Here is a 21,393-nt window from a genome sequence, read left to right as displayed (position 1 = left end):
CCTGTTACTGCTTCGCAGCAACTCTGTGACAGTATAGCTGTCTTTTTCCAGACAAAGATCTCTGATATTTATTCCCCCTTGGAGTTGCAGAGGACTTCGACCATTGAGCCCCCGGTATTCAGGGATGTGGCTCATGTTCCCATTGCTCTAATGGATAATCCCTCTCGGGGACATTTGGAATCCTTTCCTCTTCTCTCCTTGCAAGATTTAGAGATCCTCCTGACTAATACTAAGTCTGGTTCACCTCTGGATATTTGTCCCCTTAAGATTCTTAAGCAATGCAGGGAAACCTTCGTGCCTCCCCTTGTTGACATCATGAATAGGGCCATAAGGGAGGGTACCTTCCCTCCTCAATGGAAAAGGGCTGTAGTGAAGCCCCTACTCAAGAAACCATCTCTTGATCCTGGGGTCTTAAAAAACTTCCGCCCCATCTCACTGCTCCCTGCCCCTGCGAAGATGTTAGAAACTCATCTCAATAAACATCTCGCAGCTTTTGTAGAAAGCTCTGGCTGCCTCGATCATTCCCAGCATGGTTTTAGGAGGGAACATAGCACCGAGTCGGCCCTCACCATAGTGCTGGATAATATCCGCACTCGGGTAGATGGGGGTCAGACCGCCCTCCTTATCCTACTGGACCTTACGGCAGCCTTTGATACCCTATCTCCCTCAGTCCTGTTATCTCGTCTGAGGGAGATTGGGGTTAATGGAGCAGCTTTGTGCTTATTGACCTCTTTTCTTGGTCAAAGAGAGCAAAGAGTGAAGTTGGGGGAGTTCCTATCTCCATCCCTGTCTGTGCAATGTGGGGACCCTCAGGGGTCAGCTTTAAGCCCGACCCTTTTTAACATATATGTGACCCCCCTTGCCAGACTTATAAGATCTTTTGGGATGGAGGTAGTCTCCTATGCAGATGACACACAGATCCTCGTCTCTCTCTCCCAGTCAGTTATTTCAACTGCCTCCAACTTTAGATCTTGCATGGAGGCTGTAGGACAATGGATGATTCACAACTCACTGAAACTGAATGGGGAGAAGACGGAGGTGATGGTGTTTGGCGGAAAGGAAGAAGTCTGGTCACATGATTGGTGACCTGATTCATTGGGAATGTGCCCTGACCCCACTTCGTCGGCCAAAAATCTAGGCGTTTTGATCGACCCTACCCTTAACATGTGTCAACAAGTTAATAGAACGGTCTCTACCTGCTGGGGCATTATATACAGATTGAGAAAAATCAGACACTATCTCTCACAACAGGCAAGGAAACAAGTGGCTGTTGCTCTTATCGGTTCTCGGCTGGACTACTGCAATGCGCTTTATGCGGGACTTAATAGAAGTCTGCTGCAGCGCTTGCAAGTAGCCCAGAATGCAGCAGCTAGGTTTGTCCTTGATTTGCCTAGGTATGCCTCGGCTACCTCTGCCAGAAAATTGTTACACTGGCTGCCTATAGAGGATCGCATACTCTTTAAGACCATGTGTATGACCTACAGGGCTCTGGCTAGGGGTAGCTCTTCTGGTGTGGGTGCTATTCTGTCCCATTATAGCCCCTCCAGGAACTTGCGTTCCTCTAATAAACTTCTCCTACTGGTTCCCCGTATCCGGAAAGTGAGATGGGGAGGCAAAGCCTTTTCCTTTCTGGCACCTAAGTGGTGGAATGATCTCCCACTCGAACTTAGGTCTCTTCCCACTTTACAGCTTTTCAGAACTGCCTTGAAAACCCATCTTTTTGTTAAGTCATACTTGTAGTGGTGTTTTGTTTTCTGGTTTTGATCTGTTTGGTAGGCGCCTTGATGCCTTCGGGTTTTAGTTGCGCACTATAAATTTATTTCATTCATTCATTCATAGCATTTGATAAGTATATATAAGTGTTATTATGGTGAGGGCCTCAAAAGTTGACAGATAGATGATTGCACAGACAGAGAAGCTTGCACAGATAGACAGAGCGACTTGCACAGGCAGACTGAGAGGATTAGCAGACATACAGAGGCTTCCACAGAGAGACAAACGGACAGAGAGGCTTGTCACAGACAGACAAACAGGTTTGCAAAGACAGACAGAGGCCTGTATAGACAGACAGGCTTGCACAGACAGAGATGCTTGCACAGACAGACAGAGATACTTACACAGATAGACAGACAGACTTAGACAGACCGAGAAGCTTGCGCAGGCAGACAGAGAGGCTTGCATAGACAGGGAGAGGGGCTTGAACAGACAGAGAGAGGGGCTTGCACAGACAGACACAGAGAGGTGCTTGCACAGACACAGAGAAGGACTTGCAAAGACACAGAGAGGGGCTTGCACAGACACAGAGAGAGGCATAGAGGCGTGTGCAGGCAGACAAACAGAGGCTTGCACAGGGAGACAGACAAAGGCTTGCACAGGTAGACAAGCTTGCACAAACAGACAGAGACTTGCACAAACAAACAGATTGGCTTGCACATACAGACATAGGCCTCCAAAGAAAGATGAAAACAGCTTCAAATGGCATTTGGTATGCTGAGAAATAGAAGCAGTCAGAAAGGGAAAAAACCCACAAATGCCACTCCAAAAGGAATTTACAGCACCATTAGCAGGAGATAGAAACTGATAAAGCTGGAATGTGCCCTGTGCTGCACGTGGAAGAGCTGGTAAAAAGTGTCCTGCTATCATATCAGACTCTAAATACAAAGGCAATGCAAGAGCAATAAAGTAATAACAAGAACACTGGCACCAAAGAGAACTATCATGCATGTGAATGTGCACCTTGTAAAAGAGCAAAATGCAGCCACTCAAAGTGACGTTAGCCAGTGACTGAAGTGGACTGACCCCCCACCCCCATACTGTATGCAGAAGTTGGCAGAACCAAAATATGAATGACAGACCAACAGACGGCTGGCTGAAAACCCCTTTAAATAAGTATAATATATTTATATTTGTTTTTAAATCCAAAGGTCTTGGCTAACGCAGACCTCACAAGGTGATGGATGGAATGCTTGATGTAATCTCAGCCGCTGGTGAGCACTCGTGCCACATACCAGTCTATCGTTTTTGCCCCACCAAGCCACTCTAGACAAACGCCCATCTTATCCAGAGTAGCTCTATAAACTCTCCCCATGGGAACAGTCCATCCCAAACTATCAGGCAAGGTACCGTCCAGAAGAACAAGCAACCCACTAACTGGTTTATGCCTAGTTGGGCCCCTTCAGTAGAGTGTAGCTGGAGTCCTTTTGGACAGTGAGCACGGGTAGCAAAGTGATAGATGAAATGCTTAAATTAATCTCAGTCAATGGCGATCACTTGGGGGGAGAAGGGGTAATGTTCCAGTCTATAATTTTTCACCCTCCATGCCTGTTCAGACAAAGATCCATCTTGTGCAAATCCCATATTTTGGTCTTTAGGGCATAGCTTTAGTCCTATGTCACAGAAATAAACCTATACACCATAATTGACACCTGCCACTACTACTGTAGTGGACACAAAATGGATTCCTGAAGGCTCTTTAATCAAGGCTACCTTTTGTGATTACATTTTTGTCAATCATCTTGTTGAGTTTCCAGAGTAATGTTTACCATGTCTACAATTACCATGATTATTAAATTATCAAGTTACATTTTATGAGGTACGCTTATGCAAAATGTAGTCACAGATCGGCCATCACAACAATGTGGGAAATAGGATTCTTTATCTTAAATATTAACTTTTCTTCATCCTTCTGGTCCCTGTTTCAGGTCTCGTCCCATTTTGAACGTCTCAACCTCCATGAGCTTTCACCCGCAAGAAATTCTCCTGAAAATGTTTGAGTGCTCGGGCGAAGTCAAGAGCCAACAAGAGCCTGGCAGCATCATCACCCTGTGCTTCAATAGCAGCTACGTCACCTCCGCCTACTTGGGTCAGCTCTGCTTACAAGACTCAGCAGGTTTTTGTCTCCTCTACAGGCTGGTCTCATCCTTTCTCACGGTTATGTATCTTTGCTCTCCATAGGCCGCCTCTCATTCAACCTGACCTACCGACTGGAGCTGGACGCCAACCGCATGAAGGTCAGGGTAGTCTTCCAGAACGGCAAGCGGGTCATTACCGACACCCTGCTTATCACCAAAGGCCAGAGTTGTGCCACACAGGCCATCTTCCTACCGGTAGGTGCCTTATCACTGATCTGCCGATTAGTGTCAGCAGAGACATCCTATAGGGATTGCCAAGGGAGCGTCTTCTAGTCTTGATTTACTCTTTGGTATCGCCTGCATCGGCTTTCCTACTTGAGCCTTACATGTTACAAGACGAGTACCAGAAACAGACAGCCAGTGGGCAGTGAGAATCACATTGTAGTCCACACCCCTTATCCAACCTCTAGCTCTGCTACTTAGCACTGTGAAGAACCATGGATGGAACAAGGGATGTCCATCTTCTTGGTCTTCAGCGAACTCCTGTGTTTTGCCAATTGTCTAAGGGGGGACACGGGTTGTTAACCTTCAACATCAACAGGCGGCTAAAGAACAAGGGAAAGTGACAGCCCATGAACTGGGCACCTGGAGCCACCATAACCACATGGCACTGCAAGGACAGGCAGTGGCATTGGAAGGGGGGTGCGGTGGGTGCGGGCCGCCCTGGGTGTCAAAATGGCAAAAATATGTGTTTTAAACACATATTTGTGCCATTTTGTCAAGCCGGGGGTGACAAGAAATGTTCCGCACCGGGTCCCACCTGACCTTGCTACGCCACTGGGGGCCGGACCACTAGCAGCTGTCTCATTATTCTGTGCATGTGCCAGAAACGCACAAGACCTGTTATAGTGGGCTTCTCTCCCTGAGGAAAAGTGTTGCCTCTGCCTTTGCTGGCATGTCCTTGGGTCTCTCAGACTCCAAGATGCTTTTCTAAGTGAAGTTGGTGGCAAGGGAGCATGGGTGATGTTTTGTGAAGTAGCTACAGCACGTTTAGAGCCATATGTATGAAAACTGCGTTTTGCGATTCTCAAATTGCGATTTTTAGTGCATCGCAATTAGAGAATCACAAAACGCAATGTGTATAGGATTTGCTAAATATTTTGCGAATCCTACATATTCCTTATTTGCGAATCGCAAATTGAGATTCGCAAATAAGGAATACCTTCCCATTCATTCCTATGGGCTAGAAAGCCCATAGGAATGAATGGGAAGACATTCTCAATTTGCGATTCCCAATTAGAGAATCGCAAATTGAGAATGCAATTTCAAGGTTGCAAGGGTGTCAATAGGACACCCTGTTGCACCCCTGAAATAAGCATGCATCCACATGTGGCGCACATACATGCCCTAAGGGCATGTATGTGCACCACATGGCACTTTGAAAAATGCAAAAAAAGTGAATTTTTTTAAAAACTCGCAAATTATTACCAACCTGAAATTGGTGGTAGTTTGCGATTCCTTAAGCCAAAATCTCACAACTTGGGTGCTTCCTACATTGCATTTAAGGAATCGCAATTTGGGATTCCTTAAATGCATTCGCAAAATAGGGAATCGCACATTTAGCGATTCCTTATTTTGCAAGTGTTTTTTTGTGTGCTACATTGCACACTGCCTATATTGGGATCGCAAACGCTGAAATTCTGCGAATTTGCGATAGCAATTTGGCTTCATACATATGGCCCTTACTGGTTAATGCCACTGTCACCATTTGCACCAGAGCTCCACCTAGACCCGATTAACTGGGCCATTTTAATTCAGATGGAGCTGCTACCAGAAAGTGTTGGCTCCATTGGAATTCATGTGGCGTTTCTGAGTGCAATAGAAAAATGGGGAAAAACCAAGGGTCCCGACTGGAATTACCACGTTTCCTGGTATTTCCTAATTTCGAAGGATTCGACTCATAACCTATACATGTGCACTCCTGGCGTTACCAGTACCCCTGGTGCAGGTAACTCATTGGCAGGTGGGCAGAGTTTCTGGATGATTTTGTAGGGCACTCGTAAGGAGGCTCGTAGAAGGCACCATCTGGCAAAGGGGGTGTAATCAGCAAAAGATCCTGCACTAGGCATAGGATCCACAAAAAGGACAAGGATCACCATAAAGTCCTGAAATGTGCATAGGGTCTGTACAGAGGATAGGAATGTGCATTGTGCAAATGGGTCTGTAATGCACACAGTGGGTTGTAATACGCATAGAGATCTGAAATGGGCATACGACATCTGCACTGTGTAAAGACGCCTGGCGCAGCCTTGCCCAACCTTTGTTTTGTTTTGTCCAGCATCTCAAATTGTGTGCACTTATTCTGGTCTCTAAGGGAATGCATACAATCTCCCCTTCTTGTGGCTGTGGAGATGACGAGGCCAAAAACTGCACCCACAAATGAAGCAGTCTGAAGCATTTAATGAACTGCATTGGCAGATGTGACAGTGATTTCGAAATGATCTCCTATCCCGAGCTCCCTGAACTGGCACACGAGTTATATATGTATAAAAAAGAAACATAGGTAGGACAGCAGACAGGATTCTTTAGATCTTAAATCTAGGCAACAAAGACAAAAAGGCTACTCAATGAACAAAGTGTAAACCGTGTGGATGCGGGTTCAGGTATATAATAATAATTACTGAGTCTTTCTCATTCTTAATCTAGTGATGGGACCAGAACCTGCTTCTATGCTTATGTAGAGGTTTGTCGGCACAACTCAAGCAAGCGTGCATCATATGCGGCACACCCTCATCCCGCCGCATAGGCGTGCCCTTCCTTACCAGTTGCCCGCTCTTAGAAGCTGATTCTCTCATGCCCAGCAAATTCCTTATACACAGCCTAGCATCAATACTCTTTGGTCTTTCCTGGATTTGTTCTATTAATTTTGCTAAATCCTCTTCTTCGTGCAGCTTAGGTATCTTATACAGAAATGCTCTAGTTTAAGGCAGTATGCTACTTGGCATTGGCTGTTAGCGGCACAAAGCTTCTATGACTTATGTTTTCGAGTAGTCATCCAGTGCACACATATGATCTGTGTACTACCTTCTTTATGTAGTCTCTACCAAACTCCCTGGCTTACCTGTAGAGCAGGTGTTTGCCATTCTCTAAAGAAAGGTTATATTTCATCATAAGGAACAAAAGGTCATGAGGTAATTAAAGAGTTACGTGCCCTTGGCAAAGTCCCTTCCTGCTAGCTGAGTAGAGACGCTTCTACCCTCTTCACTCTAAACCTGCCCAAATGGAGGGCATCTCCTCAATGGTGTGAGTAACTCTGGGCATGGAGAATATACCCTCCCCCCACTAGTTACAGTCATCTTGTCCCAAATAAACCCAACTGTCACAGGTGGAAAAGGGCGTAAAGGCCGCGGTACTGAGGACACTTCGGGGACCCAAATCTCATCTGCCTATGCAACCATGTTGGATCATCAAATCAAGCCTAGCTCCTCATGTGAGTGCAAGCTACTAAGTTGCTGTTCCACTGAACTGTTGAGCCAGTCTCTCCTTCTGCGAGCATTACCACAGATCACTGAACCAAGAGGCGGAGCAAGTTTCCCTTCCTGGATGCTGGTTGAGACCCACTTCTCAGTTGGTTCCAGTGACTATGGCGACTTGCTCAGGGGAGTCGAGCTCAGCTCCTTCTGCGGCAGTCTCTGTCACTGTCCACACAGATTTATTGAGCTTCAGCACAAAAGGTGCAGAAGACAATTTCGAAACAACAGACCCATTAGACTAGGAACAGCTGATAAGTTACCAAACCCCATCCAGTTACGTTCAATTCTGTCTGCTTGTTTTGCCACAATGCTACTATCAATACTGAGCAAAGACTCCTTCTTGGATGCACATTGAAGGATTAGGACCCCTGTCCATCTGACCTGAGTCTCAGGTCCCCATAAACTTCTTGCCTTCCCCAGTATAAAACTCCAGTAGAGTTCCTTCAGGCTCCAGTGAGCTCAGAGGACCATATTGAGTCAACTGGCACCATTGTGTCCAATCCATCCACCAGCCCCAACCTTGATGCCAGCTGCTCTGCCAAGGGTGGATAATTTCCCCAAAGACCCATTTCCCAGTCCTCTTCTTTGCAGGAGAACCAATCTGGGGAACCAAACACCAATCCAGACACCTATCTGCGCAGACTGATACCACTAAAAACGGGGACTTAAACCTCCAAGCAAGAACAAGGCTGCCATGTCTGAGGCTTTGAATGCCCTGTCCGCTAAACTCTGACACCCCTCTAGAGAATGAGAGCTCCCCACCAAAGCCAACAATAACAGTGACATTTTGACCATGTACGGGTTCTGTCTCTAGTGCAGGTTTGGCACTTGCATTGTCCCAGACTGTTCTCAAGAAGTGTTTGTGCTGAACCCTGACCATGAAGCTGCAGAAAAGAAACCACTGAGGTCCAGGGGCCTGACCTCCACAGTGGTTGCACACTGGTACATGTCTTGAAATCCAAATTCATAGGACCAGGAAATAGGCCTCAACTTCCTCTTGTAAACCTTTACTAATGAGGTTCTCCAGACTTACAAGTATCGAAATGAAGAAATTTCTGCATTTCATCCAACCAGTACCATTGAGACCCATTATCTTTTCACGGCAATCAAGGCTCTAGACTCCTTTGCACTTGAAGATGAAGGCCAAGAAGTACCAATCAATTCCTCAAGGTCCAGCAGCTCCCTCAATACAAAACCACTCCAGTCCACCATCGCCACCACTGGACCCAAGTCACCATAGACGCAACAGTCTACTCAGTGCTAAAGAAAGGCTATGCTTGCTAGCTGCCACAGCCTCCTCCATCCAGGCTGCATCTGCCCCAGTCGGCATCCCTTGATAGACATTCACAAGGATGCTGAGAAGCTTCTAGAAGCTTAAGAGGAATCAAACCTGTACCACTCCCAGGAAGAAAGCTGACATCTTAATCTTACTCTTTCCCTTTAAAAAAAAAAAACGGTATTGGCTCCACCACATCTTATATCTTTACAGTCTAAATCCATTCCTTGCCTGTAGAAGTTCATGATTCTAACTTTAGCTAAGACGTTGACAGCTGTCCGAACAATTTATTGACAGCCTTCAGTGGACCTTTGAATGATTACTTTCATGTGACCCTCCAAAAGTTACAAAGAAAGTATCACCTTTTAACAGGTGGGGAACTATACCAGCACAGGGTACTGCAATTTGATCTCACTGCTACCCTTCAGTTCTTCAATAGGGTCCAGACTCCAGCACAGGCCTTTCTGTGACAGCAGAACATCCCTTTCTATGTGAACCTCTATCTATATACAGCAACAATGTCATCAGTGCAGCATCAAAGGGGGATCATAATTTAGTCTGTCAGGACCATATCCACACCTGTGCTGTAATTAAACTACCCAAAATCCTCTTTGGTTGCCAGGGGATTTATTTCATAAGAGTGTCTATCTGGGTCTGTAGCCTGGCAAAAACCATTTTGTCCTCCAGATTGGGTGTGATTGATCTCTTAGGCAGTGGGTCTTAAACAACTACACAACGATGGCCTTGTGGTGCTAGACGCTTCCTAAAGCGCAGGGGTCCTGTGGAGGAGCAGTGACACATGCCAAGCTCCCTGCAACTCCATCTGGCAGAATATTGGGAGATCAAAGGTCATTCTAATCCATCCATCCTATAATGATGGGCACATGTTTCCAACCTATTGGTGGAATGCTCCTTCTAACTACCTGTCATCAGTATGCTGTCACCACCAACTTCGGAAAGCATGGTGGTACAGACACAGTCATTTTGGGACAAGTCAGAGCAGTACTTGCCCATAAACCTATAGGAAATGAATGCAAACTTCTTAACGCTAACGGCCTTCCTAATAGCAGAGAGGTCCAGAATTGTGATGATCTATAAAGACAACATCACAGACCTTTTCTGTGTGAAGAAACAAGGACACCCACACCCGTACATTCCAATGGCTATTAGTAGCTCTGTTGAATTGGTGGTGCAACATTGTGTGTTCCTGTTAGTTTCCAAAATTGCTGTGATGACCAACATGAAAATAGACAGCCTGAGCACTCATTTTAGGAGTAGGAAATTATCCAGGAAGTCCTCAGACCTTTATTAAAGGCCTGGGTCATCAACCCTCAGACACCTTTGAATCTCATATGGTCAACAAGTGTGGTAATTTTCTTTCTTAGTCAACGCTTGCTAGATCTGGGCTAGACAAAGCTTTAGGTGTCTCACCAACCTCATGTAATAAAAAAAAAAAAAGAAAAATTATACATTCACAGAGGTGCTGTAGGACTGCCCTCTTCATTCATTGGTCTCCTCAAGTGTCATTCATATTTTGCTTCTGTCCACCGCAGCATATAACATGGGGTCATGGCTCAGCCCACTTTGGCCAATGGATCTGTCACACTGTGAGCGATAGCTCTTAGCCTGGTCACATCTGCACATCTGCATAAAAAGAAGTGTACTTCAGTGCCTGGGCTGGAGAACCAAAACATTACCTTGTCAAGACTTTTTTCATTCAATTATGTATTGTTCTATTTTGTAGTTATCCTTGTATGTTTAAACTATGGGCCTGATTACGACTTTGGCAGAGCTGCTCTGGCTTTGCGCCTGCACAGCACCGCCAAAGCCATGCATAGTCAGACCGCCAGATCACAAGTACAACTTGTGTCTGGTGGGCTTTTCTTTTGCCGTTTCCCATGGCTGTGCCCTGAAAACGGGTACCGCAATGGGAACGCAAAAGAAGTTCTAGAACGGCATGGACTGTGAATTCTATGCTGTGCTAGACCTTGGGGTGCATGCAAACAGGGAAGCACATGTTGTGCCCCCCTAAATGCATCCCCATGGTGGCAGGGGCATGTGTTTCCCCACCCCCTGACTTTTCATGGCGGGCTCACCATCATGAAAAGGATGGAGGTGGGGAAATTCGAAATATGCTCAGCAGACCACGGCAGTCCCACCTTGCATATTGGATACCTAGTTTTTAGGTGTTAACTTAGCCTTGTGTTATTTGGTTCTACTCTCAGGTTTGGGTATAGAATATTCCACAACCTGGGGCCTTGTGCGCCCAAGGATCTGGGACCATGTTTTAATTTATTTTTTTTAAGTTAATAAATAACGATTGTTGTTTTTTATTTTGTATATATATATATATATATATGTGTGTAAATATACAATAGTTTTATTAAAAAATAACTTTTATTTAAACATTTAATAAGTGAATTATAATTCGAAATGCATACTTACCATTAAATGGTTAATATTTTCAACAACCATATTTTGATCACAATATGTTTATATTTACATTAAAAGTATGTAGAGTTGATAGTTTTGTGGTGGACGTTACTGCCATCATATTTTTGTAGCACAATATCTGTGTGGTTGATGTTTTGTCATACAACTAGAGAAATCCACCCAAATGGTCCTGTGGTGTGGTGCAGGACATCTCAGAGGGGAGGCAAGATTTAGTTGGGGGTGGAACATAGCTTCTTGTTAGGACGAATACATGAAATCAAACATGGGTCCATAGGTGAGAACTACCTTTGAATGGGAATGGCCTCTCATATTCCTTATGAACTGAGGCAACTCCAACTAAATGCCTCATAATTATCTGTCCCTCAGTGTTCTCTATCTTTTTCCCTACAGAGCTGCATTGAGGATTATGTCTCAGCCATCAGAGTCTCTGTAAACATTTCGCTGCAGGAAGACATGGACACTTCTGTGGGCAGCGCCCCATCACCGATCCTCAATCCTCTTTATGGCACCACCTGGTATGATGAGGTAAAACATCCCAGTGCCATTTAATCCACTGGAACTCACATCTGTACAATGGATCACCTAGAAATAACAATACAAGTACTGGCCAGGGGTGGAGTCAATATGGGATCATGCAACACTGACATGAAACAGCATACAGTATCAGGACATTGGGATATTGGTTATATCACAGACACACCTCTGCCTTTCCAGCAGCTAGTAAGACTGGGAGAGATCTGTCAACTATCAGTTAGACATAGGATGTGCAGCACTCTTCACCATCATAAACAGTTTTTTAAAGGCACTAACCTTTCAGGAAGTCTCCTCATCATTTCACCATAAGTCAGTTTGTCTCAAGGGGTAGTGTAATACATATTGAGTTTCATCTGTCTTTTCCCCAGATTCCTTTCGAGAAGAACTGTGGTACTGACGGAATCTGTGAGGCAGATCTAAAAGTCACCTTTGATGCATCTGGGTGAGTGCCTGGGTCTTACTTTGATACTCATTGAGCATACTGACCGGGGCATCCCCAATAATCTAGTCACAATCAGAGTACAAAGAGACTGCTGCAAGCACTTGTCCATTGCTCGCGTTAATGCGGGTTAATTGGCACATGATCTAGGAGGCTAAGTGGGTTTTGGAGCTAGGATTTGCATTTAGTATCAGTTGCCAGGATTGGTTAGCAGCACATCAAGTAGTGGTGGTTAAAAGGATGTCAACAATGGCACGTGGCATTTGAAGGCAGAGGGTTTTGGATGGAGTATGGTGAAGGTTTTTGTGCTTGCTCATCTAGAATCACAATGTTGCATTAGTGGTAAGAACTGGGAAACTCTAATACAAATGTGGCACTGTCGAAGTGGTTAGTATAAGATGGCATGTTTTGTTGAGGGCACCAGTGATGAATTCAAGATATTCATTTGCTGTTGATGGCCTAAATGGTACATTTGGGGACAGCATATGGTGATGATTGTCCTAGCGGTGGTTTTAGGACAGCCATGTGGTGTTAGTGGGTAGTACTGTTAATGTATCAATCAATCAATCAAACAACATTTGTAGAGCGCACTACATACCCGTGAGGGTCTCAAGGCGCTGGGGGTGGGGGCCGCTACTGATCGAACAGTCAGGTCTTGAGTAGCCTCCTGAAGGTCAGCAGGTCTTGGGTCTGTCGTAGGTTAGTGGGAGGGTGTTCCAGGTCTTGGTGGCGAGGTGGGAGAAGGACCTCCCGCCGGTGGTTGTTCTTCGGATGCGCAGGACAGTGGCGAGTGCAAGGTCGGCCGTGCGGAGCTTGCGGTTTGGGGTGTAAAGTCATTTGTTGAGGTAGGCTGGGCCGGTCTTGTGGAGTGCCTTGTGTGCGTGGGTGAGGAGCTTGAAGGTGATCCTCTTGTTGACGGGTAGCCAGTGCAGGTTTCTCAAGTGGGGGGTGATGTTGCCGTGGCATGGTACGTCTAGGCTCAGTCGTGCCGAGGCGTTTTGGATGCTTTGCAGTCGTTTGATGAGCTTGGTCGGGGCTCTCGCGTAGAGGGCGTTTCCGTAGTTGAGTCTGCTTCTGACGAGGACCTGAGTGACTGTTCTTCTTGTATCTGTCGGGATCCACCTATAGATCTTGCGGAGCATGCGGAGGGTGTTGAAGCAGGAGGAGGAGATGGCGTTGACTTGCTTGGCCATGGAGAGCGTTGAGTCGAGGATGATTACCAGGTTGCGTGCGTGGTCGGTGGGTGTCGGGACTGTCCCCAGTTCCGTCGACGACCAGGAGTCGTCCCAGGCTGAAGGGTTGGAGCCGAGGATGAGGACCTCTGTTTTGTCCGAGTTCAGCTTCAGTCGGCTGGTCTTCATCCAGTCGGCGACGGCCTTCATTCCTTCGTGGAGGTTGGTTTTGGCGGTGATGGGGTCCTTGGTGAGGGAGAGGATCAGTTGAGTGTCGTCGGCGTAGGAGATTATGTTGAGGTCGTGCTGTCGGGTGGCGTGTGCGAGCGGGGCCATGTAAATGTTGAACAGTGTCGGGCTGAGGGAGGACCCCTGGGGTACGCCGCAGATGATCTTGGAGGCTTCGGATCGGAATGGGGGGAGGTGGACGCTCTGGGTTCTGCCGGAGAGGAAATAGGTGGTCCATTCCATGGTTTTGTCTTGGATCCCTACGGCGTGGAGGCGTGTGCGTAGTGTGCGGTGGCAGACGGTGTCGAAGGCGGCGGAGAGGTCCAGGAGGATGAGGGCTGCGGTCTCACCGTTGTCCAGCAGTATCCTGATGTCGTCGGTGGTGGCGATGAGGGCAGTCTCGGTGCTGTGGTTGCTGCGGAACCCTGACTGGGAAGGGTCCAGGATTCTGTTTTGTTCGAGGTATAGGGTTAGCTGCCTGTTGACGATCTTCTCGATGACCTTGGCCGGGAACGGGAGCAGAGAGATGGGCCGGAAGTTCTTGAGGTCTCTAGGGTCTGCCTTGGGTTTTTTGAGTAGGGCATTGATCTCGGCGTGTTTCCAGCTCTCTGGGAAGGTCGCGGTCTCGAGGGAGAGATTGATGACATTGCGCAGGTGGGGTGCGATGGAGCTGCTGGCTTTGTTGAAGATGTGGTGTGGGAATGGGTCTGACGCGGAGCCGGAGTGGATTGTGCTCATGGTCTTGATGGTGTTATCGATGCTCACGCTGGTCCAGGCTAGCAGGAGGTCGTGGTCGATGGTGTGCAGGGAGACTGTTGAGTTGCTGTCTGTTGGGGCTGTCTGGGTGTTGAAACTGTCATCAATGTCTGCTATCTTGCAGTGGAAGAAAGTGGCGAGGGAGTCGCACAGGGCTTGCGACGGCGGGATGTCGTTGGTGTTGGAGCTGGAGTTTGAGAGTTCCTTCACGATGTTGAAGAGGTCCTTGCTATTGTGTGCGTTGTTGTCGAGGCAGTCTTTGAAGGAGGTCCTCTTGGCAGTCCTGATGAGGTGATGGTGGTTGCGGGTGGCGTCCTTGTGGGCTGCGTGGCTGTCCGGAGATGTATAGTGAGCAGGTGGTGTTAGTGGTCCAGGTGCTTCCTTCAGGATGAGCAAAGAGCACTGATGGTCCACATGGTGTACTTAGGATGTGCATAGAGTGTTGACTGACAGTGTGCTGCATTTAGGATGGGCATATAGTATTTCTGGTAAAGGATGTAGAATTTCATGTAGCATTGATTGCCAATTAGGATAAGCATGTGGTATATGGGTTCATTAGGTTATAGAACTCAAATGGGCATGGTTTGCTGAGTCGACAGACAGGGAATTTGTAGATATATTTTCTATATGCCAATCACATTGTGTTCTGTCCCTCAGAGATAAGCAGCTTATAGTGAAAGAATCTTCTACCGTGCATATGAGTCTGAATCTGGGAAACAATGGGGAAGACGCCTACCGCACTAAATTGCTTCTCAACTATCCAGCAGGACTCTCCTACCGCAAGGTCTCGGTCTTCAAGGTATGTGTGAACAGTGAAAGGTTTATCACTAAGTGTGTAAAGGGCATCTGTTTTCAAAGTACGCATTGTGATAAGATTTCTCAAGGAGTGATGGGTGTGCAAGTGCATTTCACAACTTCTTATGCTAAAGCTTAACATAAACATAGGGCTCGATTCATAAAGAGCCTCTGGAGTCGAAGCGGAGGCTCCACAGTTGTAGTGGAGACTCCAAACTCGTGGTGGAATTTCCGCACTGCTTTTTTCATTGCAAAATTCTGCCATCAGTGTGGAGACTCCGCCCCGATTGCGGAGGCTGTTTGGGAATCGGCCCACAATGTGCATTTGGGATGTGCACATTCACCCCGTGCCATTTCTTGAGTTTATTGGTCAATAGCACTGTGACAAGATTAACCCAGGGCGGAGTTCGCGGAGTTGCACTGCGCGAAGTGCAAAAAAAACTCAGTCGCACTACGCAGCGCTCCGCAAGCGGCGGAGTACGGTAAAAAAATGCAGTTCGCGGTGATTGCACAGTGCCGGATGCTTGTCCGCACTGTGCAATCATTGCGAACAGCAACATGCACATGCACATGCACAGCACAAGCTTACCTTTTCTGCTGCTTGAGTTGATTTTTACCCGAGCTGCAGCTTTCTCAACGCGAACGGGCAGTTTCTCGAGCATACCCGACCACTCACAATGAGAAATCTTACCCACCTGCGTTGAGAAATCTCGCCGGGAGGTTTATTTTCCACGCTCGCCAACTTGATGTTGGCAATCTCGAACGAGGAAAATTCTCGCCGGGAGGTGGATTCTCCTTGCTCGCCAACTTGACATTGGTGAATGCGAGCGAGGAAAAAAACTCCGCTGCGCGAAGCGGAGTTTTTGGGAACTCCGCGAGCTCCGCGTAACGCAGAGTGTGGGAAAATCCGAAAATGGAGTTCATCGCCCAGGGTTAGACAAGATAGCCTGCATCATGGAAAGCTCATATGGATGAGTATAGCCTTCTGTGAATATATATATATATATATATATATATATATATATATATATATATATATATATATATGTATATATATATATAGAGAGAGAGAGAGAGATATGTTCACTGAAAAAAACTAAAGTTACAGGGATGTTATAGTTAAGTTCTGATCCTATACACACAAAACCAAAGAAATTCATCAGTTATAGTTACCAGGGCTAACTATAACTAACCTGCAATGCACTGCTTATGACCTCACATATTACATCACTCATGACATGGTCAGCGACATCACTGATGGCATCTCAAATGACATCACTGATGGCATCATCCAGTGAATGTGAGTGTTTTGTAAACGTTTCTGACACTGAAAGATATATGCTGAGCTACTGCACAATTTAAATTACTATTCTTTCTGTATTACTAATGAGTGTCAGTATTACAAACATATATCATCCGAACTATAATCCCATTTTTAAAGCGGGTGTCCTATTTATGAGTGAACTAGCCTCTACGTTGACACATGTCCCTAATGATGTATGTGTATGGTAGTGGTTTGCGACAGTCTAACCTGTTCATTGAGACTTCACTCTAAAGTTGTGTTTTATGTCATACTGACCGCTTTGCTTACAGCTCTCTCCTTTGTGATGAATGAGTGTAGCAGTAGTTTGCAATAAATGCATCTGTTCACTAAGACCTCTGTCTCGGGTGATGGCTCAGTGTATTAGTGGTTTGCAACAGACTGACCTCACTGCTGACACCTTTCTCCAGGATGAAGAATAATTTGACGAGTGGTCTGTGATACAGTGGCCTGTCAGCTAAGACCTCTCTACTGGGTGTGTGTTGTAGTGGTTTGTGAAAAACTGATGCTTGCGCTAAAACCCCTTTCCAGGTTGATCAATGGTTTTATACATCTTACTTTGGTCTTTAGCGTTTAGAGCAGGGGTTTAGACATGACAGGACTATCCACTGAGAACTCTCTCCTGTATGAAAAGTGAGTGTAGTAGGTAATAAGGTTACAGTGAGCTCTCTGCTGTATGCCTCTCACCTGTCTCCTTTCCTTATTTAAAAAAATGTACATGGTATTTTCTGAAGTATATTGAAGTTTATTTTGATGTCATCAGTGATGTCATTTGAGATGTCATCAGTGATGTCACTGACCATGTCATCAGTGATGTAATATGTGAGGTCATAAGCAATGCATTGCGGGGGGTGTAAGTTATAGTTAGCTCAGGTAACTATAACTGCTGAATTTCTTTGGTTTTGCGTGTGTAAATTCTTAACCTGAAAATATCGTCCCTGTAAACTTTGTTTTCTCCAGTGAAGTTCTAAGGTTTTTTAAAAGTCTATTTTCTAACTATAACATTCCTGTAACCTTTGTTTTTTCAGTGAATTTCTATGGTTTTTTTAAAATATAAATTGTACCATAATTTGAACCATAAATCCAATTTACTAATATACATTTTCACAAGTTTATAAATACATGCTATTCACACATTTCTTCTTATTATATATTTTGAAATAAAAAAAATGATGGCAACATACCTTATGTAGTCTTTCTATAAATGCAGTGCACCAAGTCTTTCTTTTTTTACATTATTTTATGGTTCCTCTGAGCTATCCCCAACCAAAAGCATACAGTAAATATAAAACAAGCATTGACATAGCCAATAGGTCTCACCTTTGGGACCTTATAAGTGTTTAGTTATGCAGCACAATATCCTTGGTGCAACAACATCAACTGTTGCATGGCTAAACACTTATAAGGTCCCAAAGGCGAGACCTATTGGCTATGCCAATGCTTGTTTTATTTTGAGAGGGAGAGTATAAGCACTTTTCAAGAGTGAGGTAATACTTTTAATTGGAGAGTACCGGCACTTCTCAGAAACAAGCAGGTACTCTGCAACAGAGCACCTGCACTTCTATTTTTCCAATTAAATCACTGTCCATTAGTACTCCGGGAAAGTCGAGATTGTCTCAGCTTTCCAGAAGCACCTGTGGAAATGTTTGAAATCCAAAACATTCATACATCTACAACCAAATTTAGGCATGAATATACAGGTCCAGATCTACATTTCTTTTGAAGAGCCAGGTCCCTTGGCCCGTCCTCCATTGTTTTAGTCCCCATATTAATTTTTCCTCTATATATGCATAAGCATCGGCACTGTCGTTTTCATTTACGGATTTTGCATGAGTCTAGGCAGGCTAATCACAGTCCTATTTAGTTACTGGTCAGAGAGCTAGGTGGCAGCTAGACAATACATCGTCTAGCAGAAAGTGATGTTCTCTCCAAGTGAACCAGGTAACCAGTGTCGTCTTAAGGAATTCTGTGGCAATGGGCAAGACATCTTTTGTGAGCCCTTGTCGGGAAAGACTTTGAGTTTTCTTACCCAGTTTCTGCTAATTCAAGCCCACATTATGCCATACAAAGTTTCTGAAATGGGGTCAATCAAAACCAATAAAAAGTGTTTGCAAAAAAATAAAATATGCCTTGCATTGGACCTCAAAAATACTTAAGATGACCCTGAGAAAATGGAGACAGAGTTAGAGGAAGAGTTAGGAAGAAAGAAAGAGAAAGGTTTAGATATAAAGTTAGACAGAGGTCAGACAGAGAAAGTTGACTTCCCCAGGGGGCTCTTGTAAGTTCGGGGCCCTGGGCAATAGCTCACTTTGCCTTAAAACGTCTCTGCAAGTAACAACTCACCAACACTACAGGGAGAGAGACTAAGGAGAGTATGCAAATTCAATCCAGGCCTAGATTTATGCTAGAATAGAACACGGTGCGCCAATTTCATGTAGTGAAAATCAGAGGCGCTCTGTGAGCTCTGCTTATCCAATTAACATTCTTTATTGGGACATGAAGTCCTTAACCTCAAGACCTGAACTATTTGTCAGTGGTGTTCCTTCTTCAGACCTCGGTAGAATTATGCAGAAAATAGGAACGATTAATGAAAAAATGCTTTTGTATAATAACTGATGTATAATACGGTTTGGTAAACTGTTGCCCAAAACAATGTCTAGACTAATCTAGGTTTTTATTTAATAGTGTGGAACCCTTCACACGATGGACTAAAATGTGGAAATGTAACCATTATAATATTTCAGGATTACCTAAGATAGCAGCATGAGATTGATAGGTAGGGTTTACACCACTGGGTTGGCCAAAAATGTGTTTGCACAGCCACAACATCAGTCATACGGGATCAAAGAATGCTTAGATAGAGGAAGGAAATAAGTTATAATTTGTTAAATGCCAGCAGTTTGGTGGTTGAGACGTGCGTGTGATGTAGTAATTGCTCAAATAATACCAAATAAAATCACAAAGAGAACAGTGGCTTATGCTCAACTTTTGGTCCTTTTATAAGAAAATTAAACTTTGCCGAATATAACTTAAGAATCACCCATATACACACGCTGCCATAGCCGCCCCTGAACGGAAGAGAACTTGGTTTGTGAATGTGCCCCCCCAGGAAGGAGCAACATCAAAGCGGCCGTGCGGCCGCGAAAGTGAACGTGATCGCGATCAAGCGCGGCGCGCGCCCGCGCACATGCACTGTAGCTCTAGGCTGGCCATGGTAGCACTTTTTTGAGCCCTCACAAAAAGTCTCGCCAGACCAGCGCATGCGCTGGGTCAGGCGAGACCTAAACATCAACACATTTAATACAAACATATGCTATTGCAATTTCTAAAAATGTATCACTGCCTGTGTGTGGGTGACTGAGTGTCTGTGTGAGTGTCTGTGTGGGTTTGTGAGTGAGTGGCTATATGGGTGTGTGTGTGGGTGTGAGAGCGGCTCTGTGGGTTTGGGAGTGGCAGTTTGGGTGTGTGAGTAGGTGTGTGAGTAGCTGTGTGGGTGTGTGAGTGGTTGCATGTGTCTGCGAGTGGTTGTGTGTGTGGGTGTTTGAGTGGCTGTGTGGGTCTGTGAGTGGGTGTGTAAGTGGCTGTGTGAGTGGGTGTGTGGGTGTGTGAGTGGCTGTGTGAGTGTGTGAGTAAGTGTGTGGGTGTATTTTTTTTAACTGGGGTCTGGAGCCAGATATCTCCTGCGGAGCACACAGGGGGTCGCACTAATCATTGTGGCAGATCTGCAGACCCTCACACAATTTCTTGCCCACGAGGGGTCCATCACAGACCCCTGCATCAGTCTCATGGGTTTAGGGTATCTCTACCCTGACCCCTTCTTTCACTTTTACGTACCTAGGTCCGATACACAAATTGGCAGCTGAAACTTTCCTTTCATGTCGCAGCCAGCCAATCACAGCTTTGCTGTTGGATTCACTAAGGTGGATTTGAATCTCTAGATATACCTAAGTCTTTGTACTTTAATAACTCCAAAACTACTGAACTGATTTACACCAAATTACAAAAAGCACTCTTTCTGGACCAAGGTCTAGGTTTCTGACAAATTTGGTGTAATTCGGGTCAGCGGTTCGGGCTGTAGTCATGTCTAAAATCCCTATGGGAAATTGCATGGGGAAAACACATTTTGGGCCCCCCTTTTTCTCTGCCCCTGCTTGACGGATCACCCTGAAGCTTTTCAGGCAGCAGCTGAAGTGACTTGCAAACTAGTTTTGAAAATTCTGTGAAGATTCAGCAAATGGCGCCAAAGTGATTAGCAAAATAAAAAGCGCTCTTCCTATGGAAACTAGGTCCTAACTATAATTACCGACTGGCAAAATATTTTGTGCGTCATTTACATCATGGATTGTTGGGGAGTCAGTGGTGGCCTCACTTTATTCTCCTAAGCAAGACTACTTGCAATATTTAGAATTACAGCCTGCTTTTTGTGGATCTCTATGCCCACAGTGCATAAGCCAGTGAGATAGATGCGTTGTAGGCACAGCTGAATGTTTGGTAGGTGTTTCTTGAGAGCAATGAAAAAATCAGTCGGTGTGACACACCAGTACTTTTCTCCCAGCAACTCAGGGTCATTGTTTGTTTTACCATACCTTGGGAATAGAAATCAGTGCCAGTAGTGCCACCCTAAACAAGGTTCAGCCCCTGCCTCTGTGACTCAGAAACTTGACCTGGCTGCGAGTTCACCGCAGATCTGCTGGTGGCCGAGCCGACTGAGAAGTCACCTTCAGGAACCCAGCCATCACCCATGTAGGAAATTTGGATTTTCTGCATGGTCACGCACATTTTTCTCCTTTGCTGGACCCTACCTTTTTGCTGGCTTTAGAACTCTGTGCACTTTACTTCAGCTAACCAGTAGTAAAGTGCTTGTGCTCCGCCTTTAAACATGGTTAAGTTAACTAATACCCGACTGTCATATTTAACGCTTCTTTAACGCCAGTAAGTGTAGAAATACACCCATGGCATGAAGATTTAAATGTCACTTGTACACAACAGCATTTTTTGTCATCTACTAGTGTGACAAGGAAAACATGGGTTCAG

General features: G+C 45.4%; 1 protein-coding gene across 2 annotated transcripts in view; it reads left to right on the top strand.

Moving 5' to 3' along the window:
* Window positions 1-21,393, top strand: part of ITGAL (integrin subunit alpha L) — a 394,734-nt gene that overhangs the window by 297,844 nt on the left and 75,497 nt on the right. For both annotated transcript variants that reach the window (XR_014966715.1, XM_085618461.1), the window contains exons 16-20: window positions 3,702-3,862; window positions 3,955-4,106; window positions 11,505-11,639; window positions 12,017-12,090; window positions 14,901-15,042. Coding sequence is in view for 1 of the 2 variants with exons in the window: in XM_085618461.1 (XP_085474587.1) it covers window positions 3,702-3,862; window positions 3,955-4,106; window positions 11,505-11,639; window positions 12,017-12,090; window positions 14,901-15,042 (664 nt within the window). In the remaining variant the exon portion in view is untranslated. The remainder of the gene's footprint in view (window positions 1-3,701; window positions 3,863-3,954; window positions 4,107-11,504; window positions 11,640-12,016; window positions 12,091-14,900; window positions 15,043-21,393) is intronic.

Source organism: Triturus cristatus, chromosome 7, assembly GCF_964204655.1.
Source record: "Triturus cristatus chromosome 7, aTriCri1.1, whole genome shotgun sequence".
Taxonomy (NCBI): Eukaryota; Metazoa; Chordata; class Amphibia; order Caudata; family Salamandridae; genus Triturus; species Triturus cristatus.
Note: the sequence above shows the minus strand (reverse complement) of the source record. Positions and strands in the feature narration are given on the sequence as shown.